Source organism: Bufo bufo, chromosome 8 (genome assembly GCF_905171765.1).
Source record: "Bufo bufo chromosome 8, aBufBuf1.1, whole genome shotgun sequence".
Lineage (NCBI taxonomy): Eukaryota > Metazoa > Chordata > Amphibia > Anura > Bufonidae > Bufo > Bufo bufo.
The window spans coordinates 25,138,087-25,160,827 of record NC_053396.1 but is presented as its reverse complement, the minus strand read 5'-3'; the positions used below and the strand labels follow the sequence as shown (position 1 = coordinate 25,160,827).

At 45.7% G+C, this 22,741-nt stretch overlaps 1 protein-coding gene across 7 annotated transcripts in view; it reads left to right on the top strand.

The window, feature by feature from the left end:
* Positions 1–822: 822 nt before the first annotated feature.
* AKNA (AT-hook transcription factor) overlaps positions 823–22,741 on the top strand; it is a 57,601-nt gene continuing 35,682 nt past the window's right edge. Inside the window, exons 1-8 of one of the 7 annotated variants that reach the window (XM_040405179.1) lie at positions 823–841; positions 9,800–10,179; positions 10,584–11,482; positions 14,232–14,306; positions 16,119–16,275; positions 20,279–20,415; positions 21,182–21,241; positions 21,959–22,071. In XM_040405179.1, coding sequence (XP_040261113.1) covers positions 9,849–10,179; positions 10,584–11,482; positions 14,232–14,306; positions 16,119–16,275; positions 20,279–20,415; positions 21,182–21,241; positions 21,959–22,071 — 1,772 coding nt within the window. In that variant the 5' untranslated portion in view covers positions 823–841; positions 9,800–9,848. Of the gene's footprint in view, positions 842–9,362; positions 9,667–9,799; positions 10,180–10,583; positions 11,483–14,231; positions 14,307–16,118; positions 16,276–20,278; positions 20,416–21,181; positions 21,242–21,958; positions 22,072–22,741 lie in introns of those variants that run through there. The other 6 variants (XM_040405180.1, XM_040405178.1, XM_040405175.1 and 3 more) reach the window with 6 other exon arrangements.

Sequence of the window (22,741 nt, the reverse complement as noted above, 5' to 3'; positions counted from 1 at the left end):
TGTGTGGCCCTCTCTCCTGTATATGTGGGGCCCTCTCTCCTATGTACTGTGTATGTGTGGCCCTCTCTCCTGTATATGTGTGGCCCGCTCTCCTATGTACTGTATATGTGTGGCCCTCTCTCCTATGTACTGTATATGTGTGGCCCTCTCTCCTATGTACTGTGTATGTGTGGCCCTCTCTCCTGTGTATGTGGGGCCCGCTCTCCTATGTACTGTGTATGTGTGGCCTGCTCTCCTATGTACTGTGTATGTGTGGCCCTCTCTCCTATGTACTGTGTATGTGTGGCCCGCTCTCCTATGTACTGTATATGTGTGGCCCTCTCTCCTGTGTATGTGGGGCCCGCTCTCCTATGTACTGTATATGTGTGGCCCTCTCTCCTATGTACTGTATATGTGTGGCCCTCTCTCCTATGTACTGTATATGTGTGGCCCTCTCTCCTGTGTATGTGGGGCCCGCTCTCCTATGTACTGTATATGTGTGGCCCTCTCTCCTATGTACTGTGTATGTGTGGCCCTCTCTCCTATGTACTGTGTATGTGTGGCCCTCTCTCCCATATACTGTATATGTGTGGCCCTCTCTCCTGTGTATGTGGGGCCCGCTCTCCTATGTACTGTGTATGTGGGGCCCGCTCTCCTATGTACTGTATACGTGTGGCCCGCTCTCCTATGTACTGTGTATGTGTGGCCCTCTCTCCTGTATATGTGTGGCCCGCTCTCCCGCTGCCGGCGCCGCGTTGCCATGGTTACACCCAACCAGTGAGTGACTCTGCTTTGTACAGCGCTGCTCCTGGCAACCTGACGGGATCCGGGCACAGAGAGGCGGCGGGGAGCTCAGCGCCCGGTACAGTGCTCTCTTCTCCCGGAGTCTCTTCTGTTCCTCTCCGGTCCTTCTACTCTTCTTTTGCTGCTTTCCTGCCGTCTCCCTGTCAGCAGCTTCCCCCTCACTCCTTATTATCCCGCTGCTGCACGTCTGAGCTCACACTCCTTCTCCCCTATCGCTGTCCCCCTCTCCTGTCTCCTTACTTTTCTATATTATGTAGTTTTCTCTGCTTCCGTTAGCGGAGCTGATCGGTTTGCCTGCTGTTGTGTTGTGTACTGCTACTGACCGGCTCTGATCCACACAGAGACTACTTGTGAGGGAGCAACCAATCAGAATCCAGCTGTCATTTCCCCAGAACAGGTTAGAAAATGAGAGCCAAGTGCTGATTGGTTGCTAGGGGCAGCTCCTTCACTAGAGCTGTTTTTATATGGGAAAATGTAGGGAATCTAGAGCAATGCTTTGTGATTGAGCAACCAATCAGAATCCGGCTTTCATTTTCCTATACCTGGTTAGAAAATGAAAGACAATTGCTGATTGGTTGCTAGGGGGGCAGCTGCTTCACTACTGTGGCTTTTATATGTGGGAATATAGTAAATTTATAGCAGAGCCTTGTGAGGGAGCAGCCAATCAGAATCCAGCTTTAATTTTGCCAGAACAGGTTAGAAAATGAAAGACAAGTGATGATTGGTTGCTAGGGGCAGCTGCCCCATATTTTTTTTGATATGGGGTAATATAGTAAATCTATAGCAAAGACTTGTGAGGGAGCAACCAATCAGAATCCAGCTTTCATTTTCCTATACCTGGTTAGGAAATGAAAGAGAAGTGCTGATTGGTTCTAGGGGCAGCTGCTTCACTACAGTGGTTTTATATGGGGGAATTTAGTGACTCTTGAGTAATTGAAGAAATGGTCACGTGACTGGGTTCGCAGGGTTCATTATTCAAGAGGTCACGAAATATGATTTCTACGGGCAACTAGTCATGTCTATGGTCGGTAATACTGTCAATATGGAGGCAACAACGTATCTGCTATCCATAGGAAAGGTGATCAGTGGGCGTCAGACCCCCACAATCACTTATCCCCTGTGCTGTGGATAGCGGATGAGTTGTTGTCATGGCTCTTAAAGGGGATAGGTCATCATTTGTAAAGGGTTAAACAACCACTTTAAGGACCCTTTCACATGAGCGTGACAGATTGGGTCCGGATGTGTTCAGGGTGCATTCAGTGAAACTCGCACCATTTTGCAAGCAAGTTCAGTCAGTTTTGTCTGCGATTGCGTTCAGTTGTTCAGGTTTTTTCCGCGCAGGTGCAATGCGTTTTGATGCATTTTTCACGCACGTGATAAAAAACTGAAGGTTTACAAACAACATCTCCTAGCAACCATCAGTGAGGAAAAACGCATCGCACCCGCACTTGCTTCCAGATGCAATGCCAGGGCTGCGTGAAAGACGCAGAATATAGAACGTGCTGCGATTTTCACGCAACGCAGAACTGATGCGTGAAAAACAACGCTCATGTACAAAGCACCATAGAAATAAATGTGTCAGTATTCTGTGCGGGTGCTGTGTGTTCACGTCACCCATTGCACCCGCGTGGAAAACTCGCTCGTGTGAAAGGGGCCTAAAGCTGAGTTCACACAGGCGTTGCGGGAAAAGGTGCGGGTGCGTTGCGGGAACATGCACGATTTTTCCGTGCGAGTGCAAAACATTGTAATGCGTTTTGCACGCGCGTGAGAAAAATCGCGCATGTTTGGTACACAAACCCGAACTTCATCACAGAAGTTCGGGCTTGGGATCGGTGTTCTGTAGATTGTATAATTTTCCCTTATAACATGGTTATAAGGGAAAATAATAGCATTCTGAATACAGAATGCATAGTACAATAGCGCTGGAGGGGTTAAAAAAAAATAAAAAATTATTTAACTCAGCTTAATCCACTTGCTCGCGCAGCCCGGCTTCTCTTCTGTCTTCATCTTAGCTGTGTGCAGGAAAAGGACCTGTGGTGATGTCACTCCGGTCATCACATGGTCCGTCACATGATCTTTTACTATGTTGATGGGTCATGTGATGGACCATGTGATGTCAGGAGTGATGTCACCACAGGTCCTGTTCCTACAATCAGCAAAGAAGACAGAAGAGATGCCGGCTGCGCGAGCAAGTGGATTTAGGTGAGTTTAATTATTTTTATTTATTTTTTAACCCCTCCAGCCCTATTTTACTAAGCATTCTGTATTCAGAATGCTATTATTTTCCCTTATAACCATGTTATAAGGGAAAATAATACAATCTACAGAACACCGATCCCAAGCCCGAACTTCTGTGAAGAAGTTCGGGTTTGGGTACCAAACATGCGCGATTTTTCTCCTTCGAGTTACTTTTTTTTTTTAACCCCTCCAGCGCTATTTTACTATGCATTCTGTATTCAGAATGCTATTATTTTCCCTTATAACCATGTTATAAGGGAAAATAATAATGATCGGGTCTCCATCCCGATCGTCTCCTAGCAACCGTGCGTGAAAATCGCACCTCATCCGCACTTGCTTGCGGATGCTTGTGATTTTCACGCAGCCCCATTCACTTCTATGGGGCCTGCGTTGCGTGGAAAACGCACAATATAGAGCATGCTGCGATTTTCACTCAACGCATAAGTGATGCGTGAAAATCACCGCTTATGTGCACAGCCCCATAGAAATGAATGGGTTCGGATTCAGTGCGGGTGCAATGCGTTCACCTCACGCATTGCACCCGCGCGGAATACTCGCCCGTGTGATCTCAGCCTAAGGGTATTTCCACATGTAAAAATATATAGGATAAACCAGGCACTCAAGTATGGAGTAAATTGATAAGGATATTTATTCCTACAATGACAATAGAATATAACAATAAAATTCACCAGAAAAAAATCGCACCCAGTGGTGCTGATTCGGCGCATATTTTGCTCTTTGCATTGAAATGGGTGAAATTCGCAATGAAAATCCACAGCATACATTGACATGCTCAAGATTTAGGGTCCAGCTACACAGCGGCCAGGTGTCGCCCCCCAGGGATCTCAGTGTAGCAGGGCAGCCATAGAAATGAATGAGGTCGCATGTCCCCAGAATAACAAAAAATATGACAAGGCTGTTTTTCTTTGACGATTCTGGGGTTGTGTGAGTCGGAATGCGACCCCATTCATTTGTGAGGCTACACTGCGATACTTGGGCGTGACCCTTATCGCTCGACCAAGATCACCATGAAGCCGTACCTCTAAACCAGGCATGCTCAACCTGCGGCCCTCCAGCTGTTGCAAAACTACATCTCCCAGCATGACCGAACAGCCTACAGCTATCAGCCTACAGCAGGGCATTGTGGGAGTTGTAGTTTTACAACAGCTGGAGGGCCGCAGGTTGAGCATGCCTGGACTCTAAAGTGTTTTATCAATCAGTATCTGAGCGATTATAAGGTCAGAGATAAGGAGCCGTCAGCTGAGCTGCCTGACGGAACAGAGTGCAAAACATACAGAAGGGTAATAGAGAATCTCAAGGCTGCACAGAGAAAAGGGTTTAACATTTTTAACATTTTTAATACAGCAGTGCTCCAGACTAAAAAAATAAATAAACAGGAGCCATTGGCTCCTAAACTAAAAAAAATTTAGTCGCCAAATTTAATTTTTAGTCGCCAAATTGAAAATATATATAATTATAACTAAAAAAAAGACTTTTTTTAAATTTTTATAAATCTTTATTTAAATTTTACCAATATTACAAAATGTATACAGTATACAGTTATATATACATATACTTGAGTCCCCCCCCTTTGCGTGACGCTTGTTCCCTCTCTAGAAGGAGAAGGAAGGAAAGAAAGAAAAAAAAAAAAAAAAAAAAATATATATATATATATATATATACGGTATATACATATATACCCATACATACAATTGGTCTCAAGAATATATCAATGCTTGTTACACCAAAAGATTAAGAGAAGAGCAGTCGATAGTCTAATGAACAAATGGCAGAGGGACCTAAACCCTTCAACGGGAAGATTTTTGGGAACTGGCCATACAGGCAAAAAATAAGGTCTCAAGGAATTTTTCACATAGAATCATTCAATTTAATATATTGTATCGTCTATACTACATATATATATATATATATATATATATATAAATAAGACTTTGAAGAAGATGAGACACAGGTCGCAGTAATGAACCAGCACTACTTATCGAAGAATACAGCACCACATACCATTACATCCAGTGACATCTCCTGTCATGTAGACCTTCTCTTTCCACTTCTCCTCTGTTGGACCCAGACCTCCATGACAAATTCTTTAAGCCGCATCTCGTCTCTACAGAGTTTGTTACGGACATGTTAGATTTTTTAATTTTTCCATCAACCCCACCATCCTAGTGTCTCAACAATGTCATCCTGCTGCCATTCCCAATACTGTGCCCGTGGTGCTCCCCAATGCCCCAGGTACTGTACTGCTGAAAAAATAGTAATCCCACTAGAAATAATGTCCCTATATTGTCTACAGCAATTATAAATGCCACCTAGAGTGCCCCCAGTAATAATAATAAAACCTTAGATTAATTGCCCACACATAGTAATTTCCCCCCACACTGCCCGCACAGAAGTAACTTCCCCCCAGACTGCCCTCACGTAGTAATTGTCTCCCACACGGCCCCCATATAGTAATTACTCCCCCACTGCTCCCACAGTATAAATATGCTCCACAGTAGTAATTTCCCCCCATACTGTCCTCTAGTGCCCCCCTTTATGGCCAGCAATGTCCGCCCAGTGCCCCCCTTATGGCCAGTAATGTCCCCCCCAGTGCCCCCCTTATGGCCAGTAATGTCCCCCCAGTGCCCCCTTATGGCCAGTAATGTTCCCCAGTGCCACCCTTATGGCCAGTAATGTCCCCCCAGTGCCCTGCTTATGGCCAGTAATGTCCCCCCAGTGCCCCCTTATGGCCAGTAATGTCCCCCCAGTGCCCTGCTTATGGCCAGTAATGTCCCCCCAGTGCCCCCCTTATGGCCAGTAATGTCCCCCCAGTGCCCCCCTTATGGCCAGTAATGTCCCCCCAGTGCCCCCCTTATGGCCAGTAATGTCCCCCCAGTGCCCGCCTTATGGCCAGTAATGTTGGCACTTGATGAAAAAAATGGTGTGACGCAGACGGGCACACCTTACTGCTGTGCGTCCCAGCACAGGCGGACGTGATGATGTCATCACGCCCGCCTGCGCTGGGATTTCATTTCCAAATAGACCTCAGGCCTGTAGTGTAGGTGATCGGCTGCGGGGCAAGGAATTATTGGTCGCTATCTGGAGCGCTGTACAGACCAACTGAAAAAAGGATTTTAAGTTCAATACAGTAATAAATAAAAAATTCCCCCGAGGGTGTCCATAGCCTTTAAAGGGGTTGTCTGGGCTTTTACTATTGATGACCTATCCTCAGGATAAGGCTACTTTTACACTAGCGTTAATGTTTCCCGGTATTGAGATCTGTCATAGTATCTCAATACCGGAAAAAAAAAACGCTTCTGTTTTGTCCCCATTCATTATCAATGGGGACAAAACGTAACTGAACATAACGGAGCGCTCCCAAATGCATTCCGTTCCGTTCCTATACCGGAAAGAAAATTCCGTCCTGAGATGCAGAGCAAGACGGATCCGTCATGACCCACAATGCAAGTCAATGGGGACGGATCCGTTTTCTCAGACACAATCTGACACAATAGAAAACGGATCCGTCCTCCATTGACTTTTAATGGAGTTCATGACTGATCCGCTAATAACAGATGCAGACGGTTGTATTATCAGTAACGGAAGCGTTTTTGCTGAACCCTGCCGGATCTAGCAAAAACGCAAGTGTGAAAGTAGCCCTAGTCAGATATCAGATCGGCCAAGCCCATAGACCGTAGCAGTGAACAGGGAGAGATAAGGGAGACAGCACGTGCGCACTGCGCATGCCGTCCCCTCTTACAGCTGGGTGGCGGACCCCCGCCGATCTGATATTGAAGACCGAACCTGAGGATAGGTCATCAAAAGTAAAAGCCTGGACAACCTCTTTAAGGGAGAATTATTTGGATGCTGCATAGTATTTGGGCACTGTGTTATGTAGGCTATACTCTATGTGGCAGTATTATCTAGCATGGTGTAGCGGTATTTTTTGGCAGTACACCTCTAAATGCGCTGTTTTATCGCAGATCCCCTCAGTTAGCACAGGTGTGGCTCTTGGAGACCGTGGCAATCCATGGTAAAACCTCATCCGTTTTTTGCCGTACAGGCAGCGCCCCTGGTTTTATAGCAGCTTACCCGCTATATGGAGAGCGCGCCAGCCTGATGGATATTAGCCGCTAGAACCGGCAATGTGTTTTAATAGGTCATCGGCAATGTGCTAATGCCTCTATTGTATCTGCCGGACCCATATGGCGCTATAGTGGGGGGGGGGGCATGAGCAAATCCTACTGAGCCAGATAGCAGTTTGTCACACGTGTGGAGACTATGGGGGCAGCTGGTATCCCAGTCACTGCTTTATCTGATTTATTATGTACAGCACTGCAGTTACTCTGAGGCGCCCGTGCAGCATCATTTTGCTGGTCGCCGCAGAGGAATGGTTAAGTAATATATGGCAGACGTATTAGAGCGCCCCCCACCCACTTCAGACCATGGCAGGTAGTAACAGAGGGACCCCCCCGAAATCAGCAGTTTTCAAGGGCTGATCTCAGAGATAATAGGCTAGCTGCAGGGGGTGACTAATTGCCTGTCACCATGCTACTTGCCCGTGCAGCGACCAGCAGGGGAGTGTGTTTAGGAGGATAGGAGTGGTAGTTATGGCTCTCTCCGGCTGTCCCTGGGGCTGAGCAGTGAAAGGAGGACACCCCTGTTCTTTTCCCCCGGGGCACTCCCTGAAATTGGGGCTCCTGCCTAGTGGTAGTTGGGGTGCCCTTGATGTTAGGTGTTTGTCTGGGTGCAAGGCAGGAGGGCAGGCGACAAGGACGGTGAATGGTGGCGTCAGTAACCAGGCCACTTGTCAATAAATAAAAATAAGTCTTTCTTTACTAAAGTGCAGAATGGGAGTAGTAGTACATCCAGCGGTAACAAGGCACAGTTCCAAAGCATATCAAAGTAAAATCCTGTCCCAATAGCAGCATGTGGACAGCAGCGATGATGGAGGTTGTAGTACTCCTTCTCTCTCTCTAAAGTCTCTCAGCAGAAGCACAGGCATGTAATGAGCTTCATGTTACATGCTTCTGCAATTCCCCGACTGAGGCACTGTGGACAGCTTTGTGGGCGAGAGTGTGGGGTTTAAAGGCGACGTACACCATCAGAGGCAATTTTTGTTTATGATTGCATTTTACTCATTTTTGTCTAAAAACGATTTTTTCAATTGGCCTTTATTAAAAATATCGAGCCGTTCTGTCACAAAGGGTTAACTGTTTTTAGCTGTGTGGCTGGTTCTTTCACTTTGTGCCCGGTCATCTAATAACCCTTATCTCTAAACTCCTAAGAGGTCATAAACACTTATTTAAGCCACATTCTTATCAGTAAGATAAGAACTGAGCTATAATGAGTGTTCAGGAGGTCAGAGATGAGAGATATGGAGTCCGTCAGCTCCTGGTCTGAAGGAAAAGATCCATAGGCTTTTACTAGAGCATCTCGGCTCTGTACAGAAAAAAGGGCTCCATATTTTTAATAAAGACCAATAAAAAAAAGATTTTTTATCACAAAATGAGTACTATGCAATAATAAAAAAAATGTGTCCAAAAAACTCCAAAATGACGCTGATTTCATTTGCCCTGCACAATTCAGAGGGGGCGATTTTTGCGGGTGTCTTATTGCTGATAGATTCCCTTTAAAATCCCCAATCTATAGGGAACATTAATTAAGAGCGGCATATTACACGCCGGTCTTACTCCATCCCCCGCACTTATCAAGAAGTGCACACGTCGTAATAATTGTGGATTTTATATGCAGGTCCGTGCACCAAAACAAAATACAACCCCTGCAAGGGAGCTGGTGTCGATTATAATAAATGTGCCAGGCTGGCTATTTCCATCCCATTCTGCTCCCTTATTGAAACGCGGAGAACGAGGCTCTAAACCCCCAAATATCACAAAGTTTTTGTGCACCAAATTTACCATGAAGGAAGCCGCTAACAGGGGGTTGCTTATTACTTTGATTAACGTCTGCTGCAGCTCGTACAACTGCGCGGTACTCGACCGCTACCGCGACACGACCGCGGCGTGCGGCCGTAGCCTTAGAAGGAAATAAAACGTGTCAGTGCGATTAAGTAATTTCTTCCAAGCACAGGAAACTCTGAGCCCACTTCACTATAACACTGCGGCTGCCAGTAAACTACTGGTTAGTAAATGGGAGGGCGTATGTGTCAAAAAAAACTCTCCGGTCCGCACAAAAGCAAACACGTCTCAGGATGTGGATTTTGTAACTGCAATCTGCGCAGGTCAGCCATAAGGTTTTTGGTGGGTCTCGTAGTCTTACATCACATGCGGAGGGGAAGTGAAGGGGGGAAGCTGGCGATGTGGTAAGGAGGGGGAGGAATGCTAAGAAGAGGCTTTTCTTTTGGTCAGCTGACTTAGCCGGGAGAATCAACAGAAATGGCTGTAAGCTGGACCGAGCACACGCAGAGGTACGCGAGACCGAAAAAAAGAGGAGAGGAGAGCTGCAAATAATCTGCTGCAATAAAAAAGAAAAGAAAACTTTGCAAGAAAGGAAGTAGATGCAAGACAGGCAAGTGCATGAAAGAAAGCAGAAGAGAGTAGAGAAAGAAAGGCAGCGAGGACTGTGAAACAGAGCGATCATACAAGCAAATAAAAACTAAAAGGAGAGGAAGAAGCAGACAGGAAGGTTAGAAATAGTGGAGGCGAGAAACAGGAAGGCAAAAACGAAAAGGGGAGGTTGCGCTTCTGTTAGAAGAGCCCTCATCTCACTTCGATGAAGTTACTTCCAGCTTATGGTGTTTTCGATAATTGTGTCCCAGCAGGTGATATGGTGGAGGACGTGAGCTGCCCGTCTCACTCCCCCTGACCATGGACAGTCATAATCGACAGCAGCCGAGCGACAGCAGCGATGAGGAAGATAATCGTTTTTCCCAGTACATGGATGAAAATGGAGTCATTGGAATGGACGAAGAAGAGCTGCTGGAGGTGGACAGTCAAGGCGATCTAGAAGGAGATGAGGAGCAGGTGCTGGCTTTTGATGAAGAGGGCATGATGGAGATTTATAAAGATGCAGGAACCCCATCAGAAGATGAAAGATTTGGGGTCCCTAGCTGGCAAGAAGATTTCAGTTTGTCTGGGGGGGCAGAGGAAAGAGCCGAAACGTTGAGGAATGGCGATGGTATCGTCAGTCACGATACAGGTAAGCGAACCTTTGGCTGAGCAACCTATTTCTGGAGGTGCTAGACCCACCCGGCGAAGACTGTCGGGTCTTTGTGGGATGGGTCTAATGTAAGTGCATAGGAAATAGAGTAGCAATTCTACATTTCCAGTCTATTTGGTATGCAGGTATGGCCAGAAGCCATAACTGTAATGTTGGGATATTGACCGATGCATGGGTCAGCCAGCTGGTTTCGACCTGTAGATTAGTATATTAAGCTGAAATGAAACCTGGAGTACCTTGTCTGCCGAACCATGTAATCAGATTTCTTATGGCGACCAATATGTATGGCCAAACCAAGCATAAGTTCTACCTAAAACATAGTCATTTGGCATTGAATAGATTGTGACCACCATAACAAAATGGCGTCTTTTTCGTTCTTACAGAGGTGTACAGCTCAGTGGACAACCCGAGTAGATCAGTTACATTGCCATCTGCATTAGATCGTCATCCCCCAAGCAGAGACCAACAATTGGATATGACTGAAGATGAGGTGGATCGAGGGAGTTCGCTGGGAGCGTGGGATGAAGATGATAATTGGAATCAAACACAGTCAGAACTTCTGGATGAAAGTCCCGGACATAGAAGGTATGAAGAATATGACCAAACATCATTGAGAGAAGAGCACTTGGACGAAAACCCTAAAGATGAGGTGGATTATTCTGAAAGCCTAGACGATCAGGAAGATCATGGTATCGCCGAATCCCCATCTCCATCATCCCCTCCCGTTCCCAGCACTTGGGACACTAGACTCATGAGTCGTTTCGGTAGGTTAAGCATTACCCCTAGGATAGAAGATGAAACTTTGCCAGAGTCTTCATGTACAGAAAGTGGGGGAATCCCAGAAGCCATCCCGGGTCAAATCCCTACAAATGTCTCCAAACTTACTAGGGACTCTAAACAGGCCAGGAACGTAAGATCTAAGCCCATGTCAGCACCTACCAGGACACAACATGTGGACCCCTCCACTGTGAAGAGAGGCAAACATTCAACCACACCTCTGTATGGAAGAGGACAATTGAACTACCCCTTGCCTGATTTTTCCAAAGTTGGGCCCAAAGTCCGATTTCCCCGTGATGAAGAGGGATATCGTCCTCCTCAGCCTCGCAGACAAGAAAAGCAAAACCTAAGAGCTCCTGTGATCTTCAAGTCTCCAGCAGAGATAGTGAGGGAGGTTCTGCTTAGCAGTACAGAAAGGCCTGCTCAAGAACCTGTGGTACCGCCTGCTGTACCACAAGAATTCAAGACTCCGCAACAAGCCACTGTGCTGGTCCATCAGCTGCAGGTCGGTACTATACAAGTTCATTTTTTTAATATTTTTAGATGATTTTACAGCCTTATTATATACTTAGGATAGGCCATCAGTCTCAGATTGATGGGGGTCTAAGTCTACTTTCACACTGGCGTTTTGGCTTTCCGTTTGTGAGATCTGTTCAGGGCTCTCACAAGCGGTCCAAAACAGATCAGTTTGCATTCTAATGCATTCTGAATGGGAACGTATCCGCTCAGAATGCATCAGTTTGCATCAGTTCAGTCTCCATTCCGCTCTGGAGGCCGACACCAAAACACCGCTTGCAGCGTTTTGGTGTCCGTCTGATGAACCTGAGCCAAACGGATCCGTCCTGACACACAAAGTAAGTCAATGGGGACGGATCCGTTTTCACTGACACAATCTGGCACAATAGAAAACGGATCCGTCCCCCATTGACTTTCAATGGTGTTCAAGACGGATCCGTCTTGGCTATGTTAAAGATAATACAAATTGATCCGTTCTGAACGGATGCAGACGGCTGTATTATCTGAACCGATCCGTCCATGACGCGAGTGTGAAAGTAGCCTAACTTGCACCACCTCCACCGTCAGCTGACTCAATTGTTTACTAGGCACAGCGCTGCACATTTTGTAGTGGCTGTGCCTGGTATTGCAACTCAGTCCTATTCACTTGAAGAGGACTCATCACCACAAAATGCAATGCAACATGAAAGCACCATGTTGTAGAGCAGGAGAAGCTGAGCAGATTGATATATAATTTTGTGGGCAAAGATTCAGTAAAACCTGTATTATATACATTTATATCATTGCTTTTTAAACCTCCTGCGAACAGCTATAGGTACAGGAGGGAGGTGTTATCAGTGACTGACAGCTATCTCTGTATGCAATGCTATCAATCACTGATAACACCTCCCTTCTGTACCTATAGCTGTTCGCAGGAGGTTTACAAAGCAATGATACGAATGTATATAATACAGGTTTTACTGAATCTTTTCCCACCAAAATATATATCAATCCACTCAGCTTCTCCTGCTCTGTAGTGTGGTACTTTCAGATTGCATTGCATTTTGTGGTGAGAGGTCCTCTTTAAATGGAACTGAGCTGCAGTACCAGGCACAGCCACTGCCAAATGTACAGCACTGTGCCTAGTAAACAATCAGACAGTGATGAACCCCCAGCAATGTGATACTGTAGGGATGAGCGAACTGAACCTTACGGATCCGTCTGATTTCCGTTATGCAGGACTTTGTTTTCCGTCCTGCGTAATGGAAACCAGGACGGATCCGTTATGTTTGGCCATAGACTTCTATTATGACGGATCAAAACGGAATGTCGCTTCTGTTTTGCATTCCGTCTACGAATCCCATTATAACGGAATCCATAACGGAATTCCTACACCACCTGAACCTGTAAAGTTCGGGTTCGCTCATCCATACTAATGGACCCCTTTAAAGCTAAAGTATAGGGCCTTGTGCATCTACCATAGATATGTTTTATACAGCGCCATAAAAAGCAGCAGTTCTCTGGAGACCTACAGTACCGCCATATGTCTCTGATTTTATACTGATTTTATTTTCTGGTGGATTCCTTATGAAATGATGTGGCATGGATGCCTTATTACAGGGGTGTGTGGCCTTACAGGCTCCGTGTACCAGGCTCTGCGTGCACATAAGGCATTAGCCTGTGCAATGTCCTTTTCAGTGACGTAACTAGAACTGATTGGGCCCCACAGCAAATTTTTCAACGGACTCCACCCCTGCAGATCTCAGACCGGGCCAAAAAACCCTTACCTCTCTTCTCCTCCTGTGGGCGGCTTCCGCTCTTTGTGCACACACTACACTGTGACCTGACATTGCACAGCGTCAGGTTGTAGCGCACGCCTACACACACACTATGTCCTGCCCTGAAGCTGTGCGCTGCCAGGACTTAGTGTAGCACAGGCGCCTAGAGAAGAAGACATGAGTATAGTGCTCCTAGCACTGGTATTACTCACCGCTTCCTGGCCCTGAAAATAAATCTAATTGTCCTGCACCCAGGCCCTTCCTGAGTTTGGGCCCCGTACCAGCCGCTTCCCCTGTTTCCATGCAAATGAGCCTCTAGGAGCAACGGGGGCGTTCCCATTACTCCTAGAGGTTCTGCTCTCTCTGCAACTGCTGTGCCCTCTGCACTTAGATTGACAGGGTCAGGCGTTATGATATTTTCCCTGTCTGGCCTTGTCAATCAATGTGCAGAGGACGCGGCAGTTGCAGAGAGAGCAAAGCCTCTAGGTGTAATGACAACGCCCCCGTTGCTCCTAGAGGCTCATTTGCATATATTAAAACATCATTTTTTTTCAGCAATGCGGGCACATATGAACATGGGACCAACACAGATGTCTTCAGCTGCCAAGTGCACATGTAACAGGTCAGCCAGTGTCATGGGTACAAAACTGCTGACAGATGCACTTCCTATGGGAAACAAGGCCAATTCTTATGTTACACTATTTCGATAAATGAGGATCTAGGTCTTTTGGGTAAAGTCACCCTTCAGTATATCAGAAGAGAATCACTGGGTATTTGTTTTTTATTGATAATATTTTATGAGCATTATATGGGAATGAAATAAAAGAGATGCATTCGGAAAAGTAAGATTTATACAATTTAGTATGTCTCTGCTCCATTTCCTCCGTACTCCTCCGTTGCCTTTTAGATTTTGTATCTATTTTTAATTGTCTATTACCCTTAATACTTAATCACCTTCCCGTTTCTCTTACTTCTTAAAAGGAGGATTACCACAAGCTGCTCACTAAGTACGCCGAAGCTGAAAATACCATTGACCGCCTGAGACTGGGAGCTAAAGTAAGAAATATAGCACATGCTCGTAAGTGGTAAACACCCGAGGCTATGTGAAATGTTTTAAAGGGAATCTGTCAGCAGTTTTTTGCTGCTAGGTTCTAACAGTTCCAGCGCATGACAATGAATCCTCATATTTATGCGCTCATGGCTCTCCCGCCCACCTGCCTCTGATTGACAGTTTTTTCCCCCATATGAATCGGCAGCAGGTGGCCGGGGAATGAATATGGGGACTCGTTCGGCATGTAGTGATCCAGCATTTTGCTAAGAGGATCTGTCACTAGTTTATGTTGGAAAGTGATCTTTTTCATGAAATCAGTTCTGTACATGTGGAGTACCCCAGTACAGGGGGCATCTGCAAATGGTTTGTTCCTATTGTTATCTAATGTTATGTACACCCAGCATGACCCGGTATGGTTGGCTGGCAGGGACATAGTTAACCACCCTGTTCCTCCCCTCTTGGCAGGAGTGGGCTGGTCCGACTTCCTGTCTGGATGGGGTGTTCTAGTATAGTGAGTGAGGAGGGAGGAAGTAAGTCTTGTGCTCCTTCTGCTTAGGCCTCAGGATGCAGAGACTAACCGATCTCTGTGAAAGATACTGTTTCTGCTAAAGAAAGAAGGAAAGGAAAGAGCTCAGAATCTACATTACATTAGAGTATGTAAGGTAACCTGCGACTACAGATAACCAGATTTTTCTGCTTTTGAGGGATTGCAGTTAAGACACCCATCACACTTAACCACGTACTGGCCAGACGTGCCTCTAAAGCCTGTATACTGCAGTGGACACTACAACCACAATTTCCAGATTACAGTTACCAGCCAATGATTCTAGATAGAGAGACTTTAGCAAGATAGCATACCAAGAGTACCATTATTTGCCACTGTGGCAGCCTCCATACGTCGCCATCTGGGAAAATGATTTTCACTGTGTACAGATTGTTGTTGCATGTACTATAACTCCTATTTTGCACTCAAGTAAAAAGAGACGTTTATTCTTTACTCTGGCCTAGTTTTCTGACTCCTACCACACTATACACTGGCCATTGCACTACTACACCTCCTGCCAAGAACCCATACAAACAACAACATCAAGGGCACCCCAAACTACCATCAAGCAGGAGCCCCAACTGCAGGGAGTGCCCCGAGGGAAGAAAGGGTGCACACTCCTTACGCTGCACTGGCCCTAGGGAGCGACAGCCTGAGGGAAAACACATCCTATAGTCAGAGCCACTACCACTCCCATCTTCTGTTTCGGCTCCTCAAGGGCTTGCTACGCACATAGTGCCATAATGTAAAGGGTTAGAATCAACTTACTAATATTTTACATGAAAATGGCACTGCCAGTTTACAATCACTTCAGTGAGGAAAACTAAGGGTCCATTCACACGTCAGTATTTTGTAATCCGCATACGTTCTGCAAATTTGCTGAACGGAATGCGGACCCATTCATTTCTGTGGCCCCACAAAAAATGCAGACAGCACTCAGTGTGCTGTCTGCATCCGTTGTTCCGTTCTGTTATGTGGATCCGCAAGAAAAATAGAGCTTGTCCTACTATTGTCCGCAAAATTTGGTCCGTGGTCCCATTTTAGTCAATGGGTCCGCAAAAATGCAGATAACATGCAGAATGCATCAATATGTCATCCGTATGTCATCTGCAATTGCGGATCCATTTCCAGGAAATAGAAAGAAAAAAAGAAAAAAAAATTGCTGAAAAACGGAATGGATGCGGATGTACAATTGGTAAAAAACAGAATGAAAATCTGGAAAAAAAAATGCTGACGTCTGAATGGACCCTAAAACGTACTGTTTGTTTTTCAGGTACATCTCTACTCGGACCCACCGCAACCAAGTCACAGTATTGAGATGGGAACAGTCACCCAGGGCACAAAAGTTATGGAGTTTTCCATACCACACGCTCAAGCTGCAACTTTCAGCTCAGTAAATGATCATCATGGGGCAACTGAAGTGGACTTAGGTTAGTAAAAGGATTTTACAGTATCTTCACACAGGGCGGGTATGCTAGCTGCGGATTTTCTGTCTGGATTTTGTGGGCAGAACATCTGCAGCGTATTACAGGGTTTTTAACAAATCTCATCCACGTGCTGCAGAAAAATGTGCGCGGCATCCATTCAGAAATTCACTCATGGTGCAGTTTTGAAATCCACAGCTCCGTCCACTGTGTAGTGGATGGACCTGGATACCACAGGACTAGTGTTGAGCGAACTTCTGTTTTAAATTCGGCGTCTAAAGTTCGGCTTCCGGTTAGCGGAGAATCCCGATATGGATGCCGAATTCCGTTGTGGTCCGTGGTAGCGGAATCAATAATGGCCGATTATTGATTCCGCTACCACGGACTACAACGGAATTCGGAATCCATATCGGGATTCTCCGCTAACCGGATGCCGAACTTTAGACGCCGAACTTAAAACAGAAGTTCACTCAACACTACACAGGACTACTCCCACTGAAGTGAATGGGAGCAGTGCTGCAGTACCCTGCCCATCCACTACACACTAATGACTGAGCTGTGTAGTTCCAGAGCTACTCCTGAACAGTTGATCTGGAAGGAAGTGCTGGGCGTCAGGACCCTGACAGTCTAAGGCCCCTTTCACACGGGCGAGTATTCCGCACGGATGCGATGCGTGAGTTGAACGCATTGCACCCGCACTGAATCCTGACCCATTCATTTCTATGGGGCTGTGCACACGAGCAGTGATTTTCACGCATCACTTGTGCGTTGCGTGAAAATCGCAGCATGCTCCTCTTTGTGCGTTTTTCACGTAACGCAGGCCCCATAGAAATGAATGGGGTTGCGTGAAAATTGCAAGCACCCGCAAGTGCGCGCAGCCCGGCTTCTCTTCTGTCTTCTTTTTTTGCTGTGTGCAGGAAAAGGACCTGTGGTGACGTCACTCCGGTCATCACATGGTCCGTCATATGATCTTTTACCATGGTGATGGGTCATGTGATGGACCATGTAATGACCGGAGTGACGTCACCACAGGTCCTTTTCCTGCACACAGCAAAAAAGAAGACAGAAGAGATGCCGGCTGCGCGAGCAAGTGGATTAAGGTGAGTTTAATTATTTATTTATTTTTTTTAACCCCTCCAGCGCTAGTTTACTATGCATTCTGTATTCAGAATGCTATTATTTTCCCTTATAACCATGTTATAAGGGAAAATAATACAATCTACAGAACACCGATCCCAAGCCCGAACTTCTGTGAAGAAGTTTGGGTTTAGGTACCAAACATGCGCGATTTTTCTCACGCGAGTGCAAAACGCATTACAATGTTTTGCACTCGCGCTGAAAAATTGCAACGCACCCGTACCTTTTCCCGCAGCGCCCGTGTGAAAGAGGCCTAAGGGCTTGTTCACACGAACGTGACGTATTTTGCAGTCCGCAAATTGCTGATCCGCAAAACACTGACTGTTTGCCTTCCGTAATTTGCGCAACGGACTGCCCTTTATAGAAATGCCTATTCTTGTCCGCAACACGGACAAGAATAGGACGTGACTCATAATTTTTTTGGGGCCACAGAATAGAGCTAGGATGCGGACAGCACATGGAGTGCTGTCCGCATCTTTTGCGGCCCCATTGAAGTGAATGGGTCCACATCCGAGTCGCAAAAAATGCGGCTCGGATGCGGAACCAAACCATGGTCGCATGAATGAGCCCTAATATTGATGACCCATCCTGTGAATATAAATATATATGATTACTTTCATTACTGGATTGGATCTTATTTGGCAAATTTTATACTTTATGCTTTTACTTTTCCATCCAGATGTGATCCGTTTTGTTAATGGACATCATCTGGACTGAATCTTGACCCATTCATTTCAGGCTACTTTCACACTCGCGTTTTAGCTTTCCGTTTGTGAGATCCATTCGGGGCTCTCAAAAGCGGTCCAAAACAGATCAGTTTTGCCCTAATGCATTCTGAATGGAAAAGGATCCGCTCAGAATGCATCAGTTTGCCTCCGTTCAGTCACCACTCCGCTCTGGAGGAGGACACCAAAACATTGCCTGCAGCGAAGCGGAGCCAAACGGATCCAATGTAAGTCAATGGGGACGGATCCGTTTTCTCTGCCACAATCTGCCACAATTGAAAACGGATCCGTCTCCCATTGACTTTCAATGGTGTTCAAGACGGATCCGTCATAGCTATAGAAGACATAATACAACATTTTGCTGTCCGACCTGGGATGCGGAGCGAGACGGATCCGTCCTGACACACAATGTAAGGCAATGGGGACGGATCTGTTTTCTCTGACACAATAGAAAACGGATCCGTCCCCCATTGACTTTCAATGGAGTTCATGACGAATCTGTCTTGGCTGATCCATTCATGACGGATGCATGCGGTTGTATTATTGTAACGGAAGCGTTTTTGCAGACCCATGACGGATCCGCAAAAAACGCTAGTGTAAAAAGTAGCCTCAATCGGTATGTGCACATTAGCCTAGTTTTTCACGCATCATCTTTGCGTTTTAGGGAAAATCGCAGCACGTTCTCTATTGTTCATTTTTCACGCAGCTCTGGCTCCATAGAAATGAATGGGTCTGCGTGAAAAATAGAAGGCATTTAGATGCAATGCGTTTTTCACTAATGGTTCCTAGGAGATGTTGAGAGTTATTCTTTTGTTCACGGATAAAACCTGTCCGGGAAAAAAAAAAAACGGAAAAACTCATTGAACTTGCATGCAAAACTCTCAGTCTTTTCACTGAACCGACCCAGACACATTCTGTACCGCTCATGTGAAAGGGGCCTTTTTGGGTGTGTTGTAAAGAGAGGAGGAAGGATTTATATGTTTTCTTCCTGATGGATTCACTGGCTTTGGCTCAAAACAACTGCACCGAAAATTCGGAGTCTTCCCTAATATGAGACGCTTGTCGCTTGTTTTATACATTTAGCCACCTGTTTCACATCTCCAAATCTCTACTAACTTTTTTGCTCAACTTCCTCTTCCTGATTATACATACTTAGATTAGTCACAGCTCAGACAGAGAACATTTGCATTGCAATATGTAGGTCAGTGTATCATAGGTTTATCCAGGACCCTTCCTGAGCAAATGCGCTGACCAGCTTCCAGGATCAGATCAGGAGTGCAGTCCATTCTCGGGATCCCAAAGCTGTGGATTATTCTCTGGATAGTGACAGATATTTCATATGATGAATGTTGTATTTAGGTTACGTTAACCCTATGTCTGGATTCTGCATATAGCAGATATGCTGGAAATTCTCGTATATGCCTGTCTTTAGTCTGCCATTAGCCAAATGTGTGCCGATAAGTGTCCTTTTGGCATACATTTGGCTGGTATACTTTGGTATAGCCATGTCTGTTAACTGCACTTTTCAATGTAACTGTATGCAAAAAATGGGAGTCAATGGGCTTACAATTGCCCAGGTCTGTGACACAAGCTCAGCAGACCTTCTCGGAGGTTTCGCTAGTATCATCCACCTCTGGCCCCGGCATGTAGTCGAAACAGGGTTGGGAGGGTGCGCATTCTAGAGATAGATACTGGTCCCAGAGGTGAAGCTGAGACAGATGTATGTTGGCTGAACCTATCTATGTAATGTATATGGGAGCCCCCCGACTCTCTGCCATTGGGGGAGAGAAGAATCAGGCTGTTGGATTTTAACATGCTGATCCCTTTGCTATCTAGGAGATAAGCCGCTGCCAGGGGTGTCCGGTTATTCCCCTCTCCCCATTCAGAATACACGCATGCTTGGCTGAAAGCTATCTGAAAAGTACAGCCAGATTTAGGAGGACAGGCTCAGGCTTGGAGCCTCTAACTTGAAGTGGTCATCTTTTATCATATAAGTAATGTGTAAAAAAGTTTTTCACATTCTTGATGGACAATAGCGAACATACATAAAGCAACTGATATCATATCAGATGTTTGATCTTTCGGGTGTAGTTTCCAGTAAAGTCAAGGAAACTTAAGGGTAATCTTGGATCTGTGTTTTGATGTAGGTTCCTCTGAGCATCGGAAACCCTCTGTGACACCCCCAGTCTATACCTTACCAGAACCCTCAGGTTCCTCCTCTCTTCATCCACCTGAAGACGTTGCCTCCACTCTGATGTCACACTTAGAGACCCTTCACCAAGAGGTTGGTGTCACATTCATTACTTTACAGTATTTGACTGCAGTCATTTGTGTGGCTTTATGTAGCACTTCTCTTAAAGAGCATCTGTCAGCAGTTTTGTACCTATGACACTGGCTGACCTGTTGCATGTGCGCTTGGAAGCTGAAGGCATCTGTGTTGGTCCCATGTTCATATGTCCCCACATTGCTGAGAAAAATTATGTTTTAATGTATGTAAATGAGCTTCTAGGAGCAATGGGGGCGTTACCATTACACCTAGAGGGTCTGCTTTCTCTGCAGCTGCCGCACCCTCTCGATTTTGACTGACAGGGCCAGACAGTGAAAACATCATAACACTTGTCAATCAAAGTACAGAGGGTGCAGCAGTTGCAGAGAGAGCAGAGCTTGTAGGTGTAACAGCAACTTCCCCGTTGCTCCTAGAGGTTCATTTGCATATAATAAAACACAATTTTTCTCAGCAATGCAGGCACATATGAACATGGGACCAACACAGATGCCTTCAGCTGCCAAGTGCACATGCAACAGGTAAGCCAGTGACATAGGTACGAATCTGCTGACAGATGCCCTTTAAAGTCACATTTACATATAGTAATATAACGGAAGTCATCTCAGGGACTGGGATTACAGTGGCTAGAAGTGTAATGTAACTCTAATAAGGCATTTCTAATGAGCTAATATGGATGTTATATTTTATACATATCACTGAGTGGGCCATCGTAGAGTGGGCACTTTAAACTACAAATGGTAACTCATATGCACTAATCTGACAGGTCGAACTTTTTGAAGAATTGCTGCGCAGCGAGAACCTGACTCCTGAAGAACAGCGGCAGGTAACATTTCTGTTTCCAAGCGATCTGAAGGAACATACTACTACATCTGCACAAAAGAATTATTTTACTACTAGAAATGACTTCTTACAGAGCCACAACCTTTACATGCACTGTACATTACTAATATAATCTTCAGTTCATTGCGATCCGCAAGACCTTAGCTCAGGGACCACATGTGTCCATAGTGTAGAACTTCTGCATGTTGTGTTCATTCAGGGGCGGACTGGCCATAGACCCTACAGGGAACTTTCCCGGTGGGCCTATGCCTTGGTGGGACCACCCAAGCTCTCTTCATGGCCACCGGCTGAGTACATAACGATCTGATTCTCTCCTATGCACCTGGCCAGTGGCCGCAGGTGCCCTTCTGAATTTAACTGTATTTCTGTCCTCAGGACAGCGATACAGTTGAAGACTGTGGCACAGGTGGCAGCATTTTGTGCTGCAGTGTGGTATTTGGTTGTGCTGGGGTGGTATATTGTTCTGCATTATGGTATTGCTGCCTCTACCTACATGCGTTATCCCTACCCACTTGTGTTGCCCCACCTTCTGTGAATTTGGACCCACCTACAACATGGTGCCCAGTCCGCCCCTGTGTTCATTTATTTCATCATTACATGTGGAAACTACAGAACCCTTATGAATTGACTCTTCTTGATTTTATAAAACTTAGAATAATGAAATAAAATCTTAATTTTCTGAACTATGATACCATTCCAGGCAGTGCAGGAATTGTGTGGTTCCCTGGATGTGCTGGAAAGAAGATATTTAAAGGCTCAAGAACAGCAACGTACTGGTTCTGGGAACCTGACTGGCGAGCTAGATCCACAAAGGTAAATGCAAAATATGAATATTACTACCAGCGTAAGGCTCTGTGCAGGTTTTCCTTTTCTGCCACATCATTGCTTCAATCAAAACTACCTTTACCTAGATGGGGCACAAGGTATTTATCACACAACAGTGGCATGAAAAAGTTGCAAATTATGGCACATGCCATATTTTACGACTCTTAGAGGTTCTCGCCACTTTTCTAAGGTGGTGACAAGGTGTGGATGGAGATTTATACGGCCCACATGATTTACTAGAACTTATGCCAGAAACTGGCAGAAGTTATAGCTGAAGTCTCTGCCATCCCCTTTCTAGCGTAGACTTCAGTTTCTGGCGCACAGGCTGCCAGAAATGGGATTAATTTGCTAAAAATTAATAAATAAAGGCACATGTCACTCCAGCGTACAGGGATCAAGACTGGCGTTTGGGAACTTCAGTCTTGATAAATGCCCCTCATTGAGTCAGTTTGGGATTTGCCGGTCTCCATTTGGAAGGAAGCTGGCTTACATTTAGACTGGTGCTGGATACGCCAAAGTTATGTACAGGCCTGCGCCTCTTCATGACTTCAGCGGATCCACCGCCAGCTATAGGTCTAAAACGACGGTATTAATAAATTACCCCCTATATCTTAATCTACTCTGCTCATTCTGTTAGGTCTCTTTCACACGGGCCTGT